This window comes from Chaetura pelagica, unplaced genomic scaffold (genome assembly GCF_000747805.2).
Source record: "Chaetura pelagica isolate M959 unplaced genomic scaffold, ChaPel_1.0 scaffold344, whole genome shotgun sequence".
Taxonomy (NCBI): Eukaryota; Metazoa; Chordata; class Aves; order Apodiformes; family Apodidae; genus Chaetura; species Chaetura pelagica.
Genome location: NW_009953098.1, coordinates 4,878,039 through 4,894,679, shown reverse-complemented (window position 1 = coordinate 4,894,679; position 16,641 = coordinate 4,878,039). Strand labels below are relative to the sequence as shown.

The window sequence follows — 16,641 nt, the reverse complement described above, 5'->3', positions numbered from 1 at the left end:
AGAGTGGCTGGTGAAGAAGCATTTTTAAAGCTTTCAAGTCTATTGCTGTTGGCTTAGTGAGGGCTTTCTTCCTCATCAGCCTGAGTGGATTTATTGTCTCGGTCACAGAGTGTGAACAAAAGTGATAGTGCTCACCAGGCACTTAGTTTTCTCAATTCTTCTCAATTCTAAGTGTAACTAATGAAAAGAATGCTACGTTTTTGGGTTATGGTTCCAGGAAGCATTTTAAATAGAAGTAGCCTGCAGCGCTGTTCAAAATATAAGCTAAATAATGCAAAATCGTTAGCAGAAGATACAGCACAATTAAATAGCACCAAGTAATGGACAGCTATTCAAAGTAATTCGTTTTTTATTAGACTGGATCATTATTAGTGAGCACATGTGACCTTATATGCACTCAGTAATACTTGAAGTAACTCAGGAAAGTTAAATAATCATTACTGAATAATTACTATTGGTTATACTGAGTGGTCCTATCCATATTTGGTGGATTTTAAGTGCTGTGTTAGGAAGAATTTAAACTTTCTGAATATGCTTTTTTTTATACGTTATGGTCTATTTCTGAAAAAAAAAAAAAAAAAGGAACACTTTCCACAAGCAAGCTGTCTGGGATAAAGTTGGCTTGTATTCTATAAATCATGTAAGCATTTCTGAAAAGTCCACCCAAAATGATGTATTTTTTCAGCCCAGAGAACATTTGTTTCAGGTAAAATACTACATTTTGTGCAATTTGTGAGGATAAGACTTTTTTATAACCTTGCAACTGAAACACATAATAGGAGTGTGCACCTGAGGTGAGGGTCAGAGCAAATATCCACCAAAGTTATTACATAAATTTATAGGTGGCATTTTAATGAGAAGGGAGAAGGAAAGGGGGAGTCTGTGCTTCTGCTGAAAAGGTAACACTAACAATGCTGAAAATGGCAGGTTGCTGAGGATTGCCTGTTGATTTGCCTTGCAAATACCTCTCTCTGCAAATTCCTGCTCATGGCACACCTTTGACAAAAAGCCATTTGCACAGTGTTTTGTCAGCACTTGAATGCATGAAGCTTAGAGCCATGATGAAGCACCTCTATAGACCTGGTTTTCTTCCTAAATACGGGTTGGCTTGACAGGGTGACATGTTGTTGAAACGTTGCGTAAGAAAAGATTTGATATGTAGGAAGTTGGATTTTTCCTCTCTCTCTCTCTATATATATATAATTGTCATTAGTATATAATTAGTCATTAGTATATAATTGTCATTAGTATATAATTATATATATATAAATAATTGTCATTAGTCTAATTGGAGGGAGTAACCAGCCAGTATTGTGTCAGACTTTAATGATAGATCCCTTTCCAGGTGCACAGGGCAGTTTCTGTCTGCCTTGCCACCCTCTTGCCTCAGCCAAACCAGTTTGCTGCAGAGCTGTGATGGAAGACGTGGTGGCAAAGTGGCAATATCTCCTGGAAAAGATCTCCAAACCCTCTTTGGTGGGAGTAACCACCCAGCATGTCCGTTTTACTCCAGGCTTTTTTGGTTGTGGCGCAGTCAATTAAAATGACAAAATGATGCATGATGGGAGGAAGAGCCTCATTATATTGTCGCTTGTACTTTGTAGTTTGCTTTTAAAGGAGTCTGTTTGCCATCACACCTAGAGAAGGGAACAAGCTGACAGCCTGGGTTACAAGTGCTTCATAATAACACCGCGACAAACACTGGTTTGGGGTTTTTTTTATTGTGTGTCTGATAGCTCTGTTTAAGACGCAAGTCTGAAGGCATTTAATTTAATCCTATTTTCATGATTGTGTGGTATGGGAGCTGAGCTGGTTGTATTTATTCTACCCTGATATTAAGGAGAACTGGGCAGAGCTTGCAATGCGCATGCCTGGATTTAGCGCTGTCAGGGTTCTTCGGTGCTAGGGCAGGAGGTGGTTTGCTAGGGGATTACATTTTACAAGATTTTAAGGCTAAATGTATCCATATGACCACCAGTCTGACTCTGTGCGTGTCTGTGCTGGGGCCGTGCCCAGGCGCTGCAGCGAGGCCACAGACCCCTCTGGGGGCAGCTGAGGGGCGGCCCGGGCCGGTTCCAGCCGGTTCCAGCAGCCCCAGGGCAGAGCTGAGCCCTTCGGCCGGGCTGGTGGCACCTCAGGGAAGGGCAAAACGGTGCTGGGCAGTGAGGACTGAGGGGAGAAGTGTGACAAACAGCCCCGGGACACCGAGGGCTGGGCAGGAGGAAGGACGACGTGTTCCGGGGCCTGAGCAGAGACTCCTCTGTGGCCATGGAGGGACCCCCAGGGAGCTGGATTTCCTGGCTGCAGCCGTGGGGAGCCCACGCTGGAGCAGGGGAACCTGTGAGGAAGAAGGGGTGGCAGAGAGGAACCATTACGGGCAGACAACAACCCCCATTCCTGTGCTGCTTGGAGAAGGAGAGTCAGAGAATTAAAAAAGGAGGCAAGGGGAACGTGTGTCACTTTTTGTCTTTCCCACTATCCAAGCCTGTTCTAATTTGCAATTAATTGAAATTATTTTTCCTAAGTCAAGTCTGGTTTGCTCGTGAGAGTAATTGGTAAGTGATCTCCTGGTCTTTATTTTGACTCATGAGCTTTTAAATCTTATTTTCTCTTTCCCATTCTGTTAAGAGAAAGTGAGATAGCAGCTGGGTGGGCGGCTGGCAGCTGGTCCAGGTCGAGCCACCACAGTATCATATGTTGTAGGATTTTATATAGCATTTCCTTCAGGGGGAGGAATTCTTCCCGCATGTCATCCTTTAACATCCAGCACATAACCCTTCTTCTCAAATATATAGCACTGTGTTCTGGAGTGAAGTCTCCTGAAGGTGAAAAAGAAAGAGGGAGAGGAGAAGTGTTTTTGACACAGAGGAAACCCTGACCAGCATTTTAGATTCCAACAGGTTTCTGTGTTCATAGACTTGCAAGTTTGAAAGAGCTGCTGTGCTGGGTTAGATCACTTGTCAACAAAATTTCATCAGGGTTCTCCGTAGTAAATGAAGAAATGAGCCTTTGCATTTTCTAGTAATACCTCTGTGTTGGAGATGCACAGCATGACCGTCACTATTTGAATGTGTCACTGAAGCATTTGTGAAGATGAGAGCTTAACAAAGAAGCTTAATATGCTGAAGCATACATAGTATAAAGGAGGTAGGATAAATGAAAAGATCTTTCTGTCCCTGCAGAAACTCGACATATTGCATGAAGGTGTCCATGTCCTTGACGGTAGCGGAGAATGAATCTGGGCTTTGCTACAACAGCAAAATCAGATACCTGGAAAAATCAGAAGTCACTAAGAGAAAAACAATCTCCTGTCCTGATATTGAGGATTACAAAACAGCTGGTCAAGAGCCAGATGTGGTGTGGTACAAGGTAACTGTTGCTGTCTTACTGTTATTGTGCTGAAACTACACAAAACTTCAGTTGTTTTCAGTCTGAGGTGTAGAGATGACCTCTTCTGAGCCTTCAGTGGTTTGTGACTGGTCTGGAGGATGATCTCCCACTATTACAGAAGTAATACTAAAGCACAGGGAAAAATACCCTGCATAGTCACTGTCCAACAGAAATGAACTTCAGTGAGGAAGTTCTGTGCCAGAGGTCACATAATTTCTCTAGCAGCAATACCACATTCCCAAACCCCTGTGCCTCTGTACCAATTTCTACCATGGTTGGAAGTCTCCCTACCGGGTATTGTAGTAGAAACAAAGGGAGGCAACTTATAATGAAGCCAAAGATATATCAGTACCACCAGCTTCAGTAGCACTACCCAACTAATTTTTATGAAGTCTGTTTGGTAATTTTACCAAGGCCCGTTAATTTTTACCCAAATCTGCTGGGTATTTTCAGAGAGATACTTTTGCTGAGATTCACTGTGTCATTTTACTGAGGTTTGGTAATTTTAACTGAGGTCTGTTAGATACTTTTACTGCTTGGCTGGTAACTTGGCTGATGGTACCTTCACAGAATATTAGGAGTTGGAAGGGACCTTGAAATGTCATCTAGTCCAGCCCCTCTGCCAGAGCAGGATTCTCTAGAGTAGGTTACACAGGAACATGTCCAGGTAGGTTTTGCATGTCTGCAGAGCAGGAGACTCCGACCTTCTGCATGTTCTGTCAAGTATCACACACCACTTTTACAAACAGATGTATTGGTGATGTGTTTCTGTAGCTCCCCAAGAAAACAGGAAAATTACCAAAATATGGGTTGTCAGGCAGACATCAGGTACCAAGACCATAGCAAGGTCTGGAAAATGTTACCCATCGTCTAGATTTTGACCACGACCTGATATTTGAAAAGCCCTCATGTAAGAGTTGCTGCAAGAAACAATGGAGAAGAGTAATGAGGTGAGAGTCAAAAGGAACAGGAAATAGTTGGGCAAGAGGAACTGCTCAGTGGGGTCTGTGGAAAATAGAGTTTGGATTGTAGGGATAAAGGCAGAAGGAATTTAGGACAAATTTGGTTCAGATAAAGAAGACAGAAACAAACTAGTTAAATTCTAAATTTTGAATGCTTGATTTCCCAACCTTTAGTATCTTTAAGGATAGTTATTTTTTGTGAAATAAGTAATATGTTCAGAGCTGTAGATTTTTTTTTCTCCTTAGCAGGTTGCATCAGAAAAACTGAAAAAAACACCCACCCTTGACCTTTATTTCTATTTTTTGCAGAAATCTCACGTTCTATCTTATAGTAACAAAACTATAACCCACTGTTAGTATAAACAAAGTTTTCCTTACAGCCATTGGAGCTGTTTCCCCCAGCGTATGGGTGGATGGCTTCAGTGCTGTTGAAACATAAAACATATTTATTCGGTTAAGTCTCAAATCTTGGAGAAAAGAGGGTGCCAGAGAGAAGCTTTTTCCTGCCCTACCTGCTTTAGGTGTGACTGAGCACCAGACCTCATATACTGAACTCTGAACACTCATACTGAACTGAAGAGCTCATATATTTTTCCAAGAGCACACCGCAAAAACAGTCTGGCAGGAATAATTTTCAGCTGCTATGGAGCAGAAATTGGTCTAAGGAAGACACATGTACAACCTCACAAGAAAGGGAATGGAAGGGTCTTTGTGCCATAAACCCACACATGTAATCTGGGTTGCACACACACAGGTTGTGTGACACCATGCTGAAATATGAGAGCTGACTGACAAGTTATCACTGTGGTGGAACTGAACAGAGTTGATGTGGTTGAATGATAATGGTGAGATGATTGAAGTCAACAACCTTTACTCTGACTTGAAAATGAAAAGAGACATTAGTGGTGTAACCTACTACATCTATTTCCATATCCATAATTAATAAAAGTTGCTAGCATTTCAGTTCTTAGAAAACATCTCTTTTATCTAGGCCTGAATCAGGAAGCTCAGGAATGTGAAATGTCAATATAAATGTTACGCAAAAGGTTTATATGTCAAGTTATCCCTTGAAGCTTATTACTGAGACAAGGTTTTGGAAAAGTATTCCAGATTAAGATAAATCAGCTGATTCAAAAGAGCATAAGTCCTGTTCCTAGAAGATAATTACTTGGATTTCAAAATATGACGAGTACTGGAGAGTCCAACAGAGGGCTGTGAGGATGATTGAGGGACTAGAACACCTGTCTTATGAGGAATGGCTGAGACACCTGGGACTTTTTAGAGAAGACTGAGAGGGATCTTATTAATGTATATAAATATCTGAAGGGTGGGTGTCAAGAAGGAGAGGCCAATCTCTTTTCACTCATACCCTGTGGTAGGACGAGGGGCAATGGATGCAAGCTGGAGCAGAGGAAGTTCCTCCTCAACATGAGGAAGAACTTAACTGTAAGGGTTACAGAGCACTGGAACAGGCTTCCCAGAGAGGTTGTGGAGTCTCCTTCTCTAGAGACTTTTTAAATTGATTTTTTTCTTGGCTATTTTTGTTACTTAAAATACAAATTGTTATGATTTTCCAGTTTCACTCCTTTTTGGTATTGGTTTTGTGGATTGAACTAGTCTGTGAATAACAGGCAGAATAAAGCAGACATTTTCCCTTTATTTTTACAAAGCCTGCACAGTCAATAGAAGATAAACTAATTAGCTAAAATTAAGGAGAGACTTATAAATGATTTTTAATATGAAGTGTTTTAAGTATATACAAAAAGAAACAATTAAGACATTAATGGTATAATGCCAACAAAACAATTCTTCACTGTAAAGCCACAATAGCATAAACATTGTTTGTGCTAAATAATTGATCTCTGTGGTAGTAATGATGTCACCTTTCTTATTACAAATATGTTGTGTACAAAATATGAAGGATATAAAAATGTATCTTTGATCTCTTTGCTCCCACACTTCTGAAAATAAACAGGGAATATAAAATTGGTAGTATATGATAGGGTCTTTCAGTCCTGCACTTAATGGGTGCAGATCTGAAATATGCTTACTTTTGTATTCTGGGAATTGTGTTCCTTCTAAATTAGGATTGAATAGAACTGAATCATATTCTTTGCCTAATGTTCAGATTGAGTTTCTCCAAGTAAGTGGTCGCCATGCCTTTAAATTGCACTTTCTGGTTCAGAACTGTGTCCTGCAGGAGTCCCAAGTGATGATACAGCAACAAAAATAAGCTCTGAGTCTTCTTACCACAACAGATATGATCTGGATTCTCACCAAACTCTGTCATTGGTGTGAACTAAAGTTCACATGCAAGACACAATTACATTTTCCTTACAACTGTACTTTGGAAACAGAATACTTAGTTACCTGCAGCAGAATGGCACAGTTTCAGTATTTGAAATCTGACTACACTGTAACTGAATTTGGCCCGATAGGGATAAATGCTTCACTGCTCCATTTTCAAGTGCAAGACCAAAAGCTCACAGTCCCATCTTTTTATTTCTTTATAATTATTCTTTATTTTAGGAACTGACATTGTGGATTTGGAATGTGTACTTTTGCACGGCAGTGTATATTTTCCTGTTTGGTTTTCTAGTTTTGTTTTCTTAAGAGAAAGCTTTGTTCTATTTTGTTTGCTGCATTTCTGATAATGCTGTTGTAGATGGGCAGAAAATGGGGCGTAGGTCTGAGCTATTTACACAAATCTCTGAAGATGCTGAGCCTGATGTAACTGATGCAAGATTATTAGTTGCAGTCTGAGAACTTATTCCAAATTGCCACCTTGAGAGAGGGAATAAAGGGGGATTATCGATACTCAGGCCCATTGTTGCTGTGTGTGCTTTGGGTACAGGATTAGCCAGAGCTCCCAGAAATGCCTGGAGTTCTGTTCCGGAGAACTGAGAAAAGTATTATTTTGTTTGCAAGCAGAACAGGCTTGATGATAAAGTTATTGAGAGACAATGAATATATACTCTTAAGGTACTATTTTAAAGAGACAATGATCAGATTGTACTTACGCTTTTAGTTCAGAGCATTCCAAGAGATATTCAATCATGAGTACCACTGGAGTGGAAGATGCCTGAGCTGGCTGCAAGGATACAGTGTGTTAGGAAGGGGCGAGTCTGTTCTTGCACTGTATCACACACTATGTGAAAGGACTCAAATGCCGTTCCAGTAGGACCACAATTCACAGTGATGACCCTAAACCTGCCAACAGCTCAGGTCTGCCTGGGAATGTCAGTGAGGGTTGCAGGCCATCAGTACCACATTCTTCATCAGAGGACCCAATGAAGGTGAAGCTGAAAAGAGCCCAGTGAAGGGAAAAGGCTAAATTAAAGCTTGTCAGGTGCCAGAGAAGCCAGTGGTGAGGAAAAAGACCATAAGCAAACCAGGCTTCCTGAATTCTCCTGCTCACAAAGCTTCTGTTGTTCTTCCTGTTTTCTTTTGTTGGTAAATGGTTCTAGCCTGAGACTGTGTGTAAAGTTTGCCTTTGGGCTAACTCTAAACAGATGTTGCCCTTACTCCCTTCAAACAGAGATGTATTTTAATGGTCTGTCCTAAAGTAGAGCTCTTATCAGTTGTTCATCATGAAAAAGAGAAGATAATTAACCATTGCTCCAGGGCACCACATATTAAACAGGGCCTGCATGTTACAGTGGGAATTACTGAACCTTAAAAACATTTCTGTTTAGTTTCTGTCTTCAAATCCATTCCAGTTTCAGATCCGTGTGCTTTCTGAAATTATATTTGAATTTGAAATGCAAAAGATTTTCAGATGGTTGTTTACTTCTGTATAATACCGAAAATCTGATCAGGCAACACTGTCTTATGTCATACAAACTCGGTAATTGTGGCAATGGATTTTTTTCTGCAGGAATGTGAGCCAAAAATGTGGAGAAGTGTTGTAATTCAGAAGGGAAATACTGTCTTAATACAAGAAGTCCAAGAAGAAGATGGAGGAAATTACACATGTGAACTAAAGTTTGAAGGCAAGCTTATACGAAGAACAGTTGAATTGAAGGTTACTGGTAAGAATCTTACTTCTATGCCAATGGAAAAAATAAAGCTTTGAAATTATAAGAAAAAGTAGTTTTCACATGTCAGTCAATCTATCAAATAGAAATATGTCCAAAACAAATCCCAATAGGCAGGCAGTCCCAAGTTAGGGGAAATTTACATGAAGATATTAGGCAATTCCACAGATAACTACTTCTACCTTTTGCTCTGTACAAAACCTGGAAATGCTGGTTATAAAGCAAAAGGTAGAGCAGACATAAGTCCTCCCTATGCCCTGGAAGTAATTCAGGTTCCAGTTTTGTCTTCAGTGCTAAACAGAAAAAAGGCTGACTGAAGCTGTAAAACAGGCTAGAATGAAACAGCCAAAAGGGACATCTTAAGTTGTTAATATGTTGGGTTTTTTTGGATGATTGTTCCATGTTTTTAAGCTTTGGTTTAATTTATGAGATCAGCTTCTTTAGTATAGAGCTTATCTTTAGTGAAGAGTATGGTACAACCTATTCTAAGGATGTTTAGGAGCTGTCAGGAGCAAAGTAACCTGCTTATCAGGAGGTCCTATATCGTATCTCTGAGTCCAAGTAGCAATCTACTAGTCAACAGTACTTTTCTGTCTCTTTTTGTCAGAAATGAATGGGTAAAAAATGTATTGCCTACCTCTATATTCCTGATCCCTTTCTATTCCACTGTGCAGTATGAGATCTATAATTATTATTTTGCCTTCAGTGTCTATGGAACTTTGCAAGTGTCTGAAAACAGCTGAGAGATTTTTAAGCCTTTTGCACAAAACTGTATCAACACACGGGTAGGGATTTTCCCCACTGTTTTGACACACTGATTGAAATTAAGTCATGCTTAAAGCAATGATAAGAGGAATTCTCCTTTCATATATCAGACTGAATTAGACCATATATTTCTAATATGTTCTTGAAATACTATTATTCCCTTTTTTTGAGAGAAACCAATTTTCCTGTTCTTATCATTATTCCTCATTTTAAATGAGTTCTTTTCCCCGTGTGCCAGATTCATACATCATGTGATTCTTTATTGTCCATTTTTGACCATGGACAGGTCTCTAAGGTATTGATTTGACCTACCTGACCCCAGACCTGTCAAATGAAGATATAATACCTGCCTTGTGGATAGTTGCTATCCTAAGTAGCGTGATAGTCTTCAACCAGAATATGAACTAAGTTTGACAAAGTGAAAATGAGATGCATTTAATTCAATTCCCCATGATGGATACTCTTTAGAGTACAGATATTCTGTGCTCACCCTCTCATCATGACCTTGCTAGAACTCATGTGTGCTCTTCATTATTTGAACAATGTGGTGTATTCATACTCCACAGTTTAATTAATTTGTCCTAAACTAGCTATAGTATGTATTAATGTTATTTGTTGTATTAAAATGTTTATGTTCTAAATTATTAACAATGTGAATATGGAATATGCAAATGTTCTCCTTTTTGCAAAATACTTGAGAACCAGGAGATTGTTCCTCTTGTAATTTGGTGTGAAATTAATATTAAATTAAATTTTCTTTAGTTTATAAGAGCACATACTTTAATAAATATCTTTTCCAGACAAAAGTGTTTGGGGGACAAACACTTATCTCATGGTGTTTGTAGAAAGGAGTAGTTGGACCATACATGGAGTGCTGTATGTGGCCAGCAAAGCTATCGTATGGCTTTGGTGATTAAGGTACCAGCAAGTGTGATTAAGGTGGTAAAAGACTTAAGAGGCTACAGCTCTTAGGGAATGTCAGGAAAAGTCTTGCAGCCAAGAATATATTAGAAAAGTATTTTGACATGAAGTATTTATAGGGACAAAATCCTGAGCTACAATACAGCACTAATGAGCAGTGCCTAAATCTTGGTGTTTGGGTGCATTTAACAATAATAGACTGACAACAAAACAGCTTTTTCATCACTAGTTCTTGTATGTGTTATATTATGCAGACAGATGTGAAACAAGTCTTGTCAGCCTTTTTTGCTGAAGAAATAGGACAACTGTGTTGGCTCTTAACAAGTAACATAGCCCTTCAGTCTACATAATATATATGGGTGTTTGTGTGTACATGTCACTCTTTCTCTTGGTACTTTTACTGTGGACAAACAAGTGAGATTAGCAACTGTGATCCAGTGTTTAAAAGCCTAAAAATATAACAAAAAATGGGTTTTAGTTAGATAATAAATTAGAGTGCACTGATGTAACAAAAATTACCATACTAATATAAAGTTACAGGTAATCAACAATAGCAGAATGTATTAGTTTTTAATAAAATTACAGATATTTGGGAACATCAGAAATCATAAACATTTTCATTTGTATTAAGTGCCAGTGTTTACTGAAGAGCAATTATGCTATTCAGAGAAAACAAACATTAAAAGGCATGTTGTTTTTGAAAGGCAATTTTGGCAACCTTCTGCTTCCTCGGACCCTACCAACCAGTTCACTCTGTCTGATCCATAGCAATGTTTCAGTAGGTTTTGGAATGAAAAAATGTAATTGAGAAAAAATACCTGCTGTGTTTACCTGCTGCTTCAGCATTCTTTTTTTGGTTTTGGAGTACAGGCTCAGAAGATGTAAGCAGAGGTGCATTGGAGGTTGGGGAAAGGGTGACCCCCTGAGAAAGGAGCAGTCCCTGCTATTGTGGGGTGGTCCAGGTGTCCTCTGGCAATGGGGCTATCTTGCTGGGATGTGGTTTTCCATGGACAGCTGTACTAGTGGGAGAGGTTGCCTCATTGTTTCTGTTCCCTGTGAAAACAGGTGACTTAAAAACTTGTACTGGTGAATTATTTTCCAGTTTGACAGCAGAAGGTGGCCATCTGACCAACTTTATAAACTGCTGGTGATGGATTGGGGTGACATGCAGGAATTACTGGACCACTCTGTCCAGCAGCCCTGTCCTCCAAGTTTCCTTCAACCTCTGTTCTGTCATATTCTTCATAGGCTGCTAAAATGCCTGGCTGTCCCTAAAAGTCATTTATGCAGCAATATTTGTTTTGACTGTTGTAAATGACAAATTATTCCACATGGCTACATGAATTGAATGATTCCGCCTGAATTCACTCTTTGCTTATAGTTTTTCAATTAAATTCCTTCCAATCTCATTACATTGCTCACATTTCAAATTACACCTGCTGCTGTTGCTGTATTTTGCTTGTGTGTTTGGGACCCCTTTATTAGCATAAGCAGTTGATGGTGATTTGCTGTTTTTAAGCAAAGGGGGTGAATTGGATTTAAAAAAGCAAATTATTAGTCATACTCACCAGCAGCTCTAGGGACGTACAGAGACAATCTTCCACAGAGTAAGTGAGGATATGAGCTAAGAGTATGTCTGCTCTTTGATGATAGTTGCTTTTATGCACATAGTTAATCCTCTGTAAACTTGGTGTGTTATTTTACATTATTTGTAGTGGAGTCTAGTGACACATTGGTAGGAATCCATGGGTGCTGATCAGTACAAATTTACACCTGCAGTAATCTGTAAGTGCACCCTAATCTTTATCAGTCTGCAGTAGATAAAGTATTATCAGTAGAATTACACAAATGACATGTTGACTGAAATTTGTGGCTGTTGACAGTTTCCAGAAAAACCACAGCAAAAAAATGTGGTAAGAGAAATTAAAGGCTTATTTGAACTAAACTGAAACCTGTCCTTTGGAATTCAGACTATTATAAGGGTTTTACTTTGCAATTTAAAACTGTTATTTCCTTAAAAATCTGATAACATTTAACTATTATTCTATGGCATTAGGTTTTAGCACAAGCAGTTTCATAATCACAGTGAATTTATGAGATGCTTCAGTATTGTTCATCATTACTTATCCAAAAAAAACCCAGTTTAGCTCTAAAAGGTCACTGAGCTCTGAACATCATTGTGCAGATGGGAATTGAATATACATAAAAGCAAGGGCAACATAATACACAGGTTAAAAAAGCAGGTGGCTAAGGAATAAATGTGGATGAACTGAACATATTCAGCAGTTTCCTGCAGCTAGAGGTCCTGTACTGAGGACACGCCTGTCGCACAAAGCTCTGATCTGTAGGGATTCCTAAGTTAACTCTGAAGAAGTTTTTTCAGTAGAGCTAGTTAACATAGTTGTAGGGCTTTTGGTACTTTTACGGATCTGGTGAGAGCTGCTAAGTCCCATCTCTCTTTATTTGTGTTTTGTTATTTGTGCAGTTAGAGTGGATAATAAACTGGTAAGATTTTCACAGCAACTTGTATTTTCTTTTAAATTTATGATTTTAGTACGTGCCATTGGTCACTGGACTGTATTTGTAGTGGTAGAGGCAGCAGGGCCTTCTTTCCTTCTGGAAAGTACCTTTTACAATTTTTTTGTAACAAAACTTTTACCAATATTGGTAAAATAATACACTAATGAGTGAAGAAAATCTAGAGAAACTTTTTGTTGGGGGGAAACATTTACAAAAATAAAAGGCAAAGAGAAAAGCAACTTGCTTGTGACTACAATTCTAATAACTGTGAAAAGGAGGTACGTTTTAATTCAGAAAAGAAATCTTAAAGTGAACAAGTTGAATCTGCAGAAACTCTGTATTTCAGGGAGGGATACTGAAGATTGTTTGGGAACAGGAAATCCTTCCTGTTCCCTTCTAATATTGATAAAATAGATAACATTTACATCATATCTGAAGTGACATTTTCTTCCTGCTGTAACTTACACATTTCTGTACCAAGACTTCATCTCTTCTCCCTGCTGGCAATATCTTGACAAAGTCAGGGAATCACTTTTTCATTAAATGCAAAGGATAGAGGAAAACCTGCCCAAATTAGGTTTTTGCTGAGGGTCCCAAACTTCAAGAGACCTTTAGTATAAGATACTGTTTTTCCTCTGCTGCATTTTCTTATAAATGATGCATTGCATCTTCTAGCATTCTGACTTTGTAAAGGAAACTTTCCTTTCTGTGACAGAAACCAAGCCAGAAATGGGTTAAGTGCTGACAAATACGGTACTAAAAGACCAGGAAATTAATTTCACAGCTGGGTTCTCAAACCATTGCTGAAATAACAGTCTATTTAAAGCTACATATAGGAAGCGCCAAAAATTAGAGCTTTCTTTTGATATATTTTGTATGATTTGTAGTAATTTTTATCAAGGTCCTTGTTTTGTAAATATTAAATTTCTGTTTCTTATAGTAAAGTATTTATCTTAAACCCCTAATTTGGATTTTAACTTGTTACATGTCTGGCCAGCAGCATCCCATTGACTCCTCTAGATGGCTAAGCATGTTTCTGTGGTCAAAGCACACTTAATAACCACAAATTTCTATAGTGACTAATTTGTCTAGCTACCTCAGGCAAACCCAGTGTGATCCAGAAAGAGAAATGGGGCCATTTGCTTTTGACCACATTTGGAAAATGGAACAATTTTTCTGCCTCTTTCAGAGTGTTCCTCGTTCAACCATGCAAAAAAACTCCAACATAAATCTGTAGAAACTTCTGTGTTTGCAAAGAGTCAACAGGAAAATTCAATCCAGAGCAAGGTGTCAGTACAATGTGGGTGCCCATTCACCCAGAAGAAATGACACAGCTACTCATGTTCTGTCTTTTAACATCTCCTTTTCACCTGACACCCAGCAAGGTCCTGATAAATTGACTCAACTCTACTGGTTTCAAGAGCACCTCATCAAAGTCAGTAAGCAGAGGATCCAGACAGTATCTGAGGGATGCACATGCCTGTTCCTGCTTGCTGTGGGAGCTGTGTTGCTGTTAAAGTGACAATATATCCACGATAAAAGCTCTTTCATTTTCTATTCCTCAAATGATCTAGATGGATGACTTTTATATTCACCAGAGTGACCTGTTAATATAGGGTTCATGAAAAAAATGTCTTTGGAAGATAAACATTAAGTAGTATCCCCATATTTTGTGGAGAAAGTACAAGTTCTAAGGGCAGTGAGAAACATAGCAATATGCTGCAGTCTATGAATTATATATCATGTCAGTACTCTTGGCGCTTTCCTTACAGCTTCACAGACTGCCTTCCTAGCTCATGAACATGCAAAGTAATTAGAATGGCAAATAGCGTTAGTTTTTATTGACCTGTGATGCCCCCTAGTTCTCTATCATGTTCTCAAACATCATCTGGGTTTTTTTCCTTCAACCTTAAATCAGTAGTTTGCAGTTTGTAGCATTGATTATTCGGTATTGTCTAATTTATCGATGTGGACAGCCAAGGCTTCCACACTTGTTATCAGTTGCTCATTTATCCAGTGTTCTGTCATTGTGCACAGCAACTGTAGCTTGCTGAATCACTTACTATATACTGTAAATGTCAGATATGAGCTCCCACTTTAAGAATTGACTTTTATTCTGGGAGCTGCTGAAGCACATTATCTAAGTGTATTGTGCCTTCAGTAGTGGAGGTGATTTAGTATAAATGATAGGATTGTGGGGGTTTTGCCCACAACAGTGAAGTAAAATGCAGCCACTGAAATAAACCTGTATGTTTTCACTTCCTATATAAAAGAGGCTTCCTTCATCATGAAAGCGTAGACCGAATGCTTATTCTTCTTTATTAATAATAGATAGGCAGGTAGATGCATGAACACAGAGTAACACAGCCCCTGAAACCATTTTGCTGGTGGTAAAATAGATACACATGAGTGAGTAGATTGCTTTACCCACTAAACATGCAGCCTTCCCACCTTCCCAGAGAAACACTGCAAATCCTCACTAATGTTAAAAAAAATGTGAAAATGTGAGAATAGAAAGCAGTTACTACCTAGTTCCTTTGAAATTACTGAAGAAATTTTAATATGTGAACTGTAGTAACTTTAGCTGGGGATTAGGTTGTGTTTTCTCAGCACGATGTTGACACCTTTCAGAGCTGGTTTATACTGCATAGCACTGGGGGCTGAGTATCTGAGATGAAAAGTTCTGCTGTGGAAGGAGTAGTGGACACTACTGAATTGTCAGCATTATTTCTTGCTGCACTTAGGTGAGCCTCAAAGTTGCCTTATTCAAGTGCCTGTTTGGCCTGACCCTGTTTAGCTTATGAGATCTGACAGTAGTAGTATTGCTATTGCTTCAGGCTCTGATGTTACTCTTCTGAAGTTCACCACAAGACTGAAGCTAATAACTTACCAATGTTTTGTTCTGTGCCTTGCAATTTTTAAGTTGAAAGGATGTACAAAAATACGGTCACTGTGTTAAGTAACCTGTCTGTCTTTAATATCATGGAGCAGCATGGAATATATATTCTTAATTTTTATCAGGACCAACCAAGCTATTTTTTTGTGCTTGAGAGTATTGATTGACCTATTGTAAGCAGAAGAAAAATAAGTGTTCAACTAAATTTTTATTTAGGTTTTTATTACTCCATTCTATTTCAAAGGGTTAGGCAACTACTAGGTTACATTAGACTTTCATGTAGTGATTTATTTACTGTATGTGTTGAGTGGTTTTGCAATGCAAGCATGTTTCAGTAAATAAAATCAATTTGCAACCAATGGGAAGGGAACAGTAAGTGATTTAACTTCAACTTTTTCTTTAGCTTAAAATGAAAATCTCTCAAAGGTATTGTTTATGACAGACCCTATGGGATGAAGTGCTCCAAGGAAGTCCAGGAAATACAAAGTACAGAGTTGAAAACCAAAATGATTTAACAATAAAATTAATAAATCATATAGTTGTAAATTTTTTATTCTTTTCCTCTGCTTAGCCCAGCTCTGGACCTGAAGGACTGTTTTTACTAGTAAAGTGCAATGTAGTCTGTGTGGTCTCTGATTTTATTTTATCTTGGCTGGTGCCAGCTCTGTTGTGTGGGTACCTGTCTCATTGGTCTGAGATGATTTCATAATGGCTTGAGATGATAAAAGGCCTCAGGTTATATCGAAGCAGACTAGATTCAAACACCAGGTGGCTTTTCATCTTTATAGAGTACATGCCACATTAGCAATCCACTGGTGGACAGCTGAGTTGCTCATCCTGGGCCGTGAGGGGTTACAGTTTCAGTCTGGCAGGGAAGGAACCAGTTTACCATATATTCCCCCCCTTATGGGGTATATATGGAATGCACCTTTGGTACTTGGTTGAGTTTTCTGATATGAAAGTCTGTTTGAAACTAGTGAAAAACCTCACCAAAGCATCAGGTTGATGAAGAAATGTGTGTTTTCTGAAAAAAATAATGAACTTTGAGAGGAATGTTAGCATTTGCCTCCTTATGAAATACTTTTGTCCTTCTATAGCAAAAATTCCATTCTGGGAGAAAATGCAGCTTTTCTGTGGTGTTCTCCAGAGG

At 38.8% G+C, this 16,641-nt stretch overlaps 1 protein-coding gene across 1 annotated transcript in view; it reads left to right on the top strand.

Moving 5' to 3' along the window:
- The window catches only part of IL1RAPL2 (interleukin 1 receptor accessory protein-like 2), a 326,988-nt gene that overhangs the window by 176,576 nt on the left and 133,771 nt on the right, over positions 1–16,641 (top strand). Inside the window, exons 3-4 of the mRNA XM_009997109.1 lie at positions 3,183–3,369; positions 8,230–8,383. Of these exons, the coding sequence (XP_009995411.1) occupies positions 3,183–3,369; positions 8,230–8,383 (341 nt within the window). The remainder of the gene's footprint in view (positions 1–3,182; positions 3,370–8,229; positions 8,384–16,641) is intronic.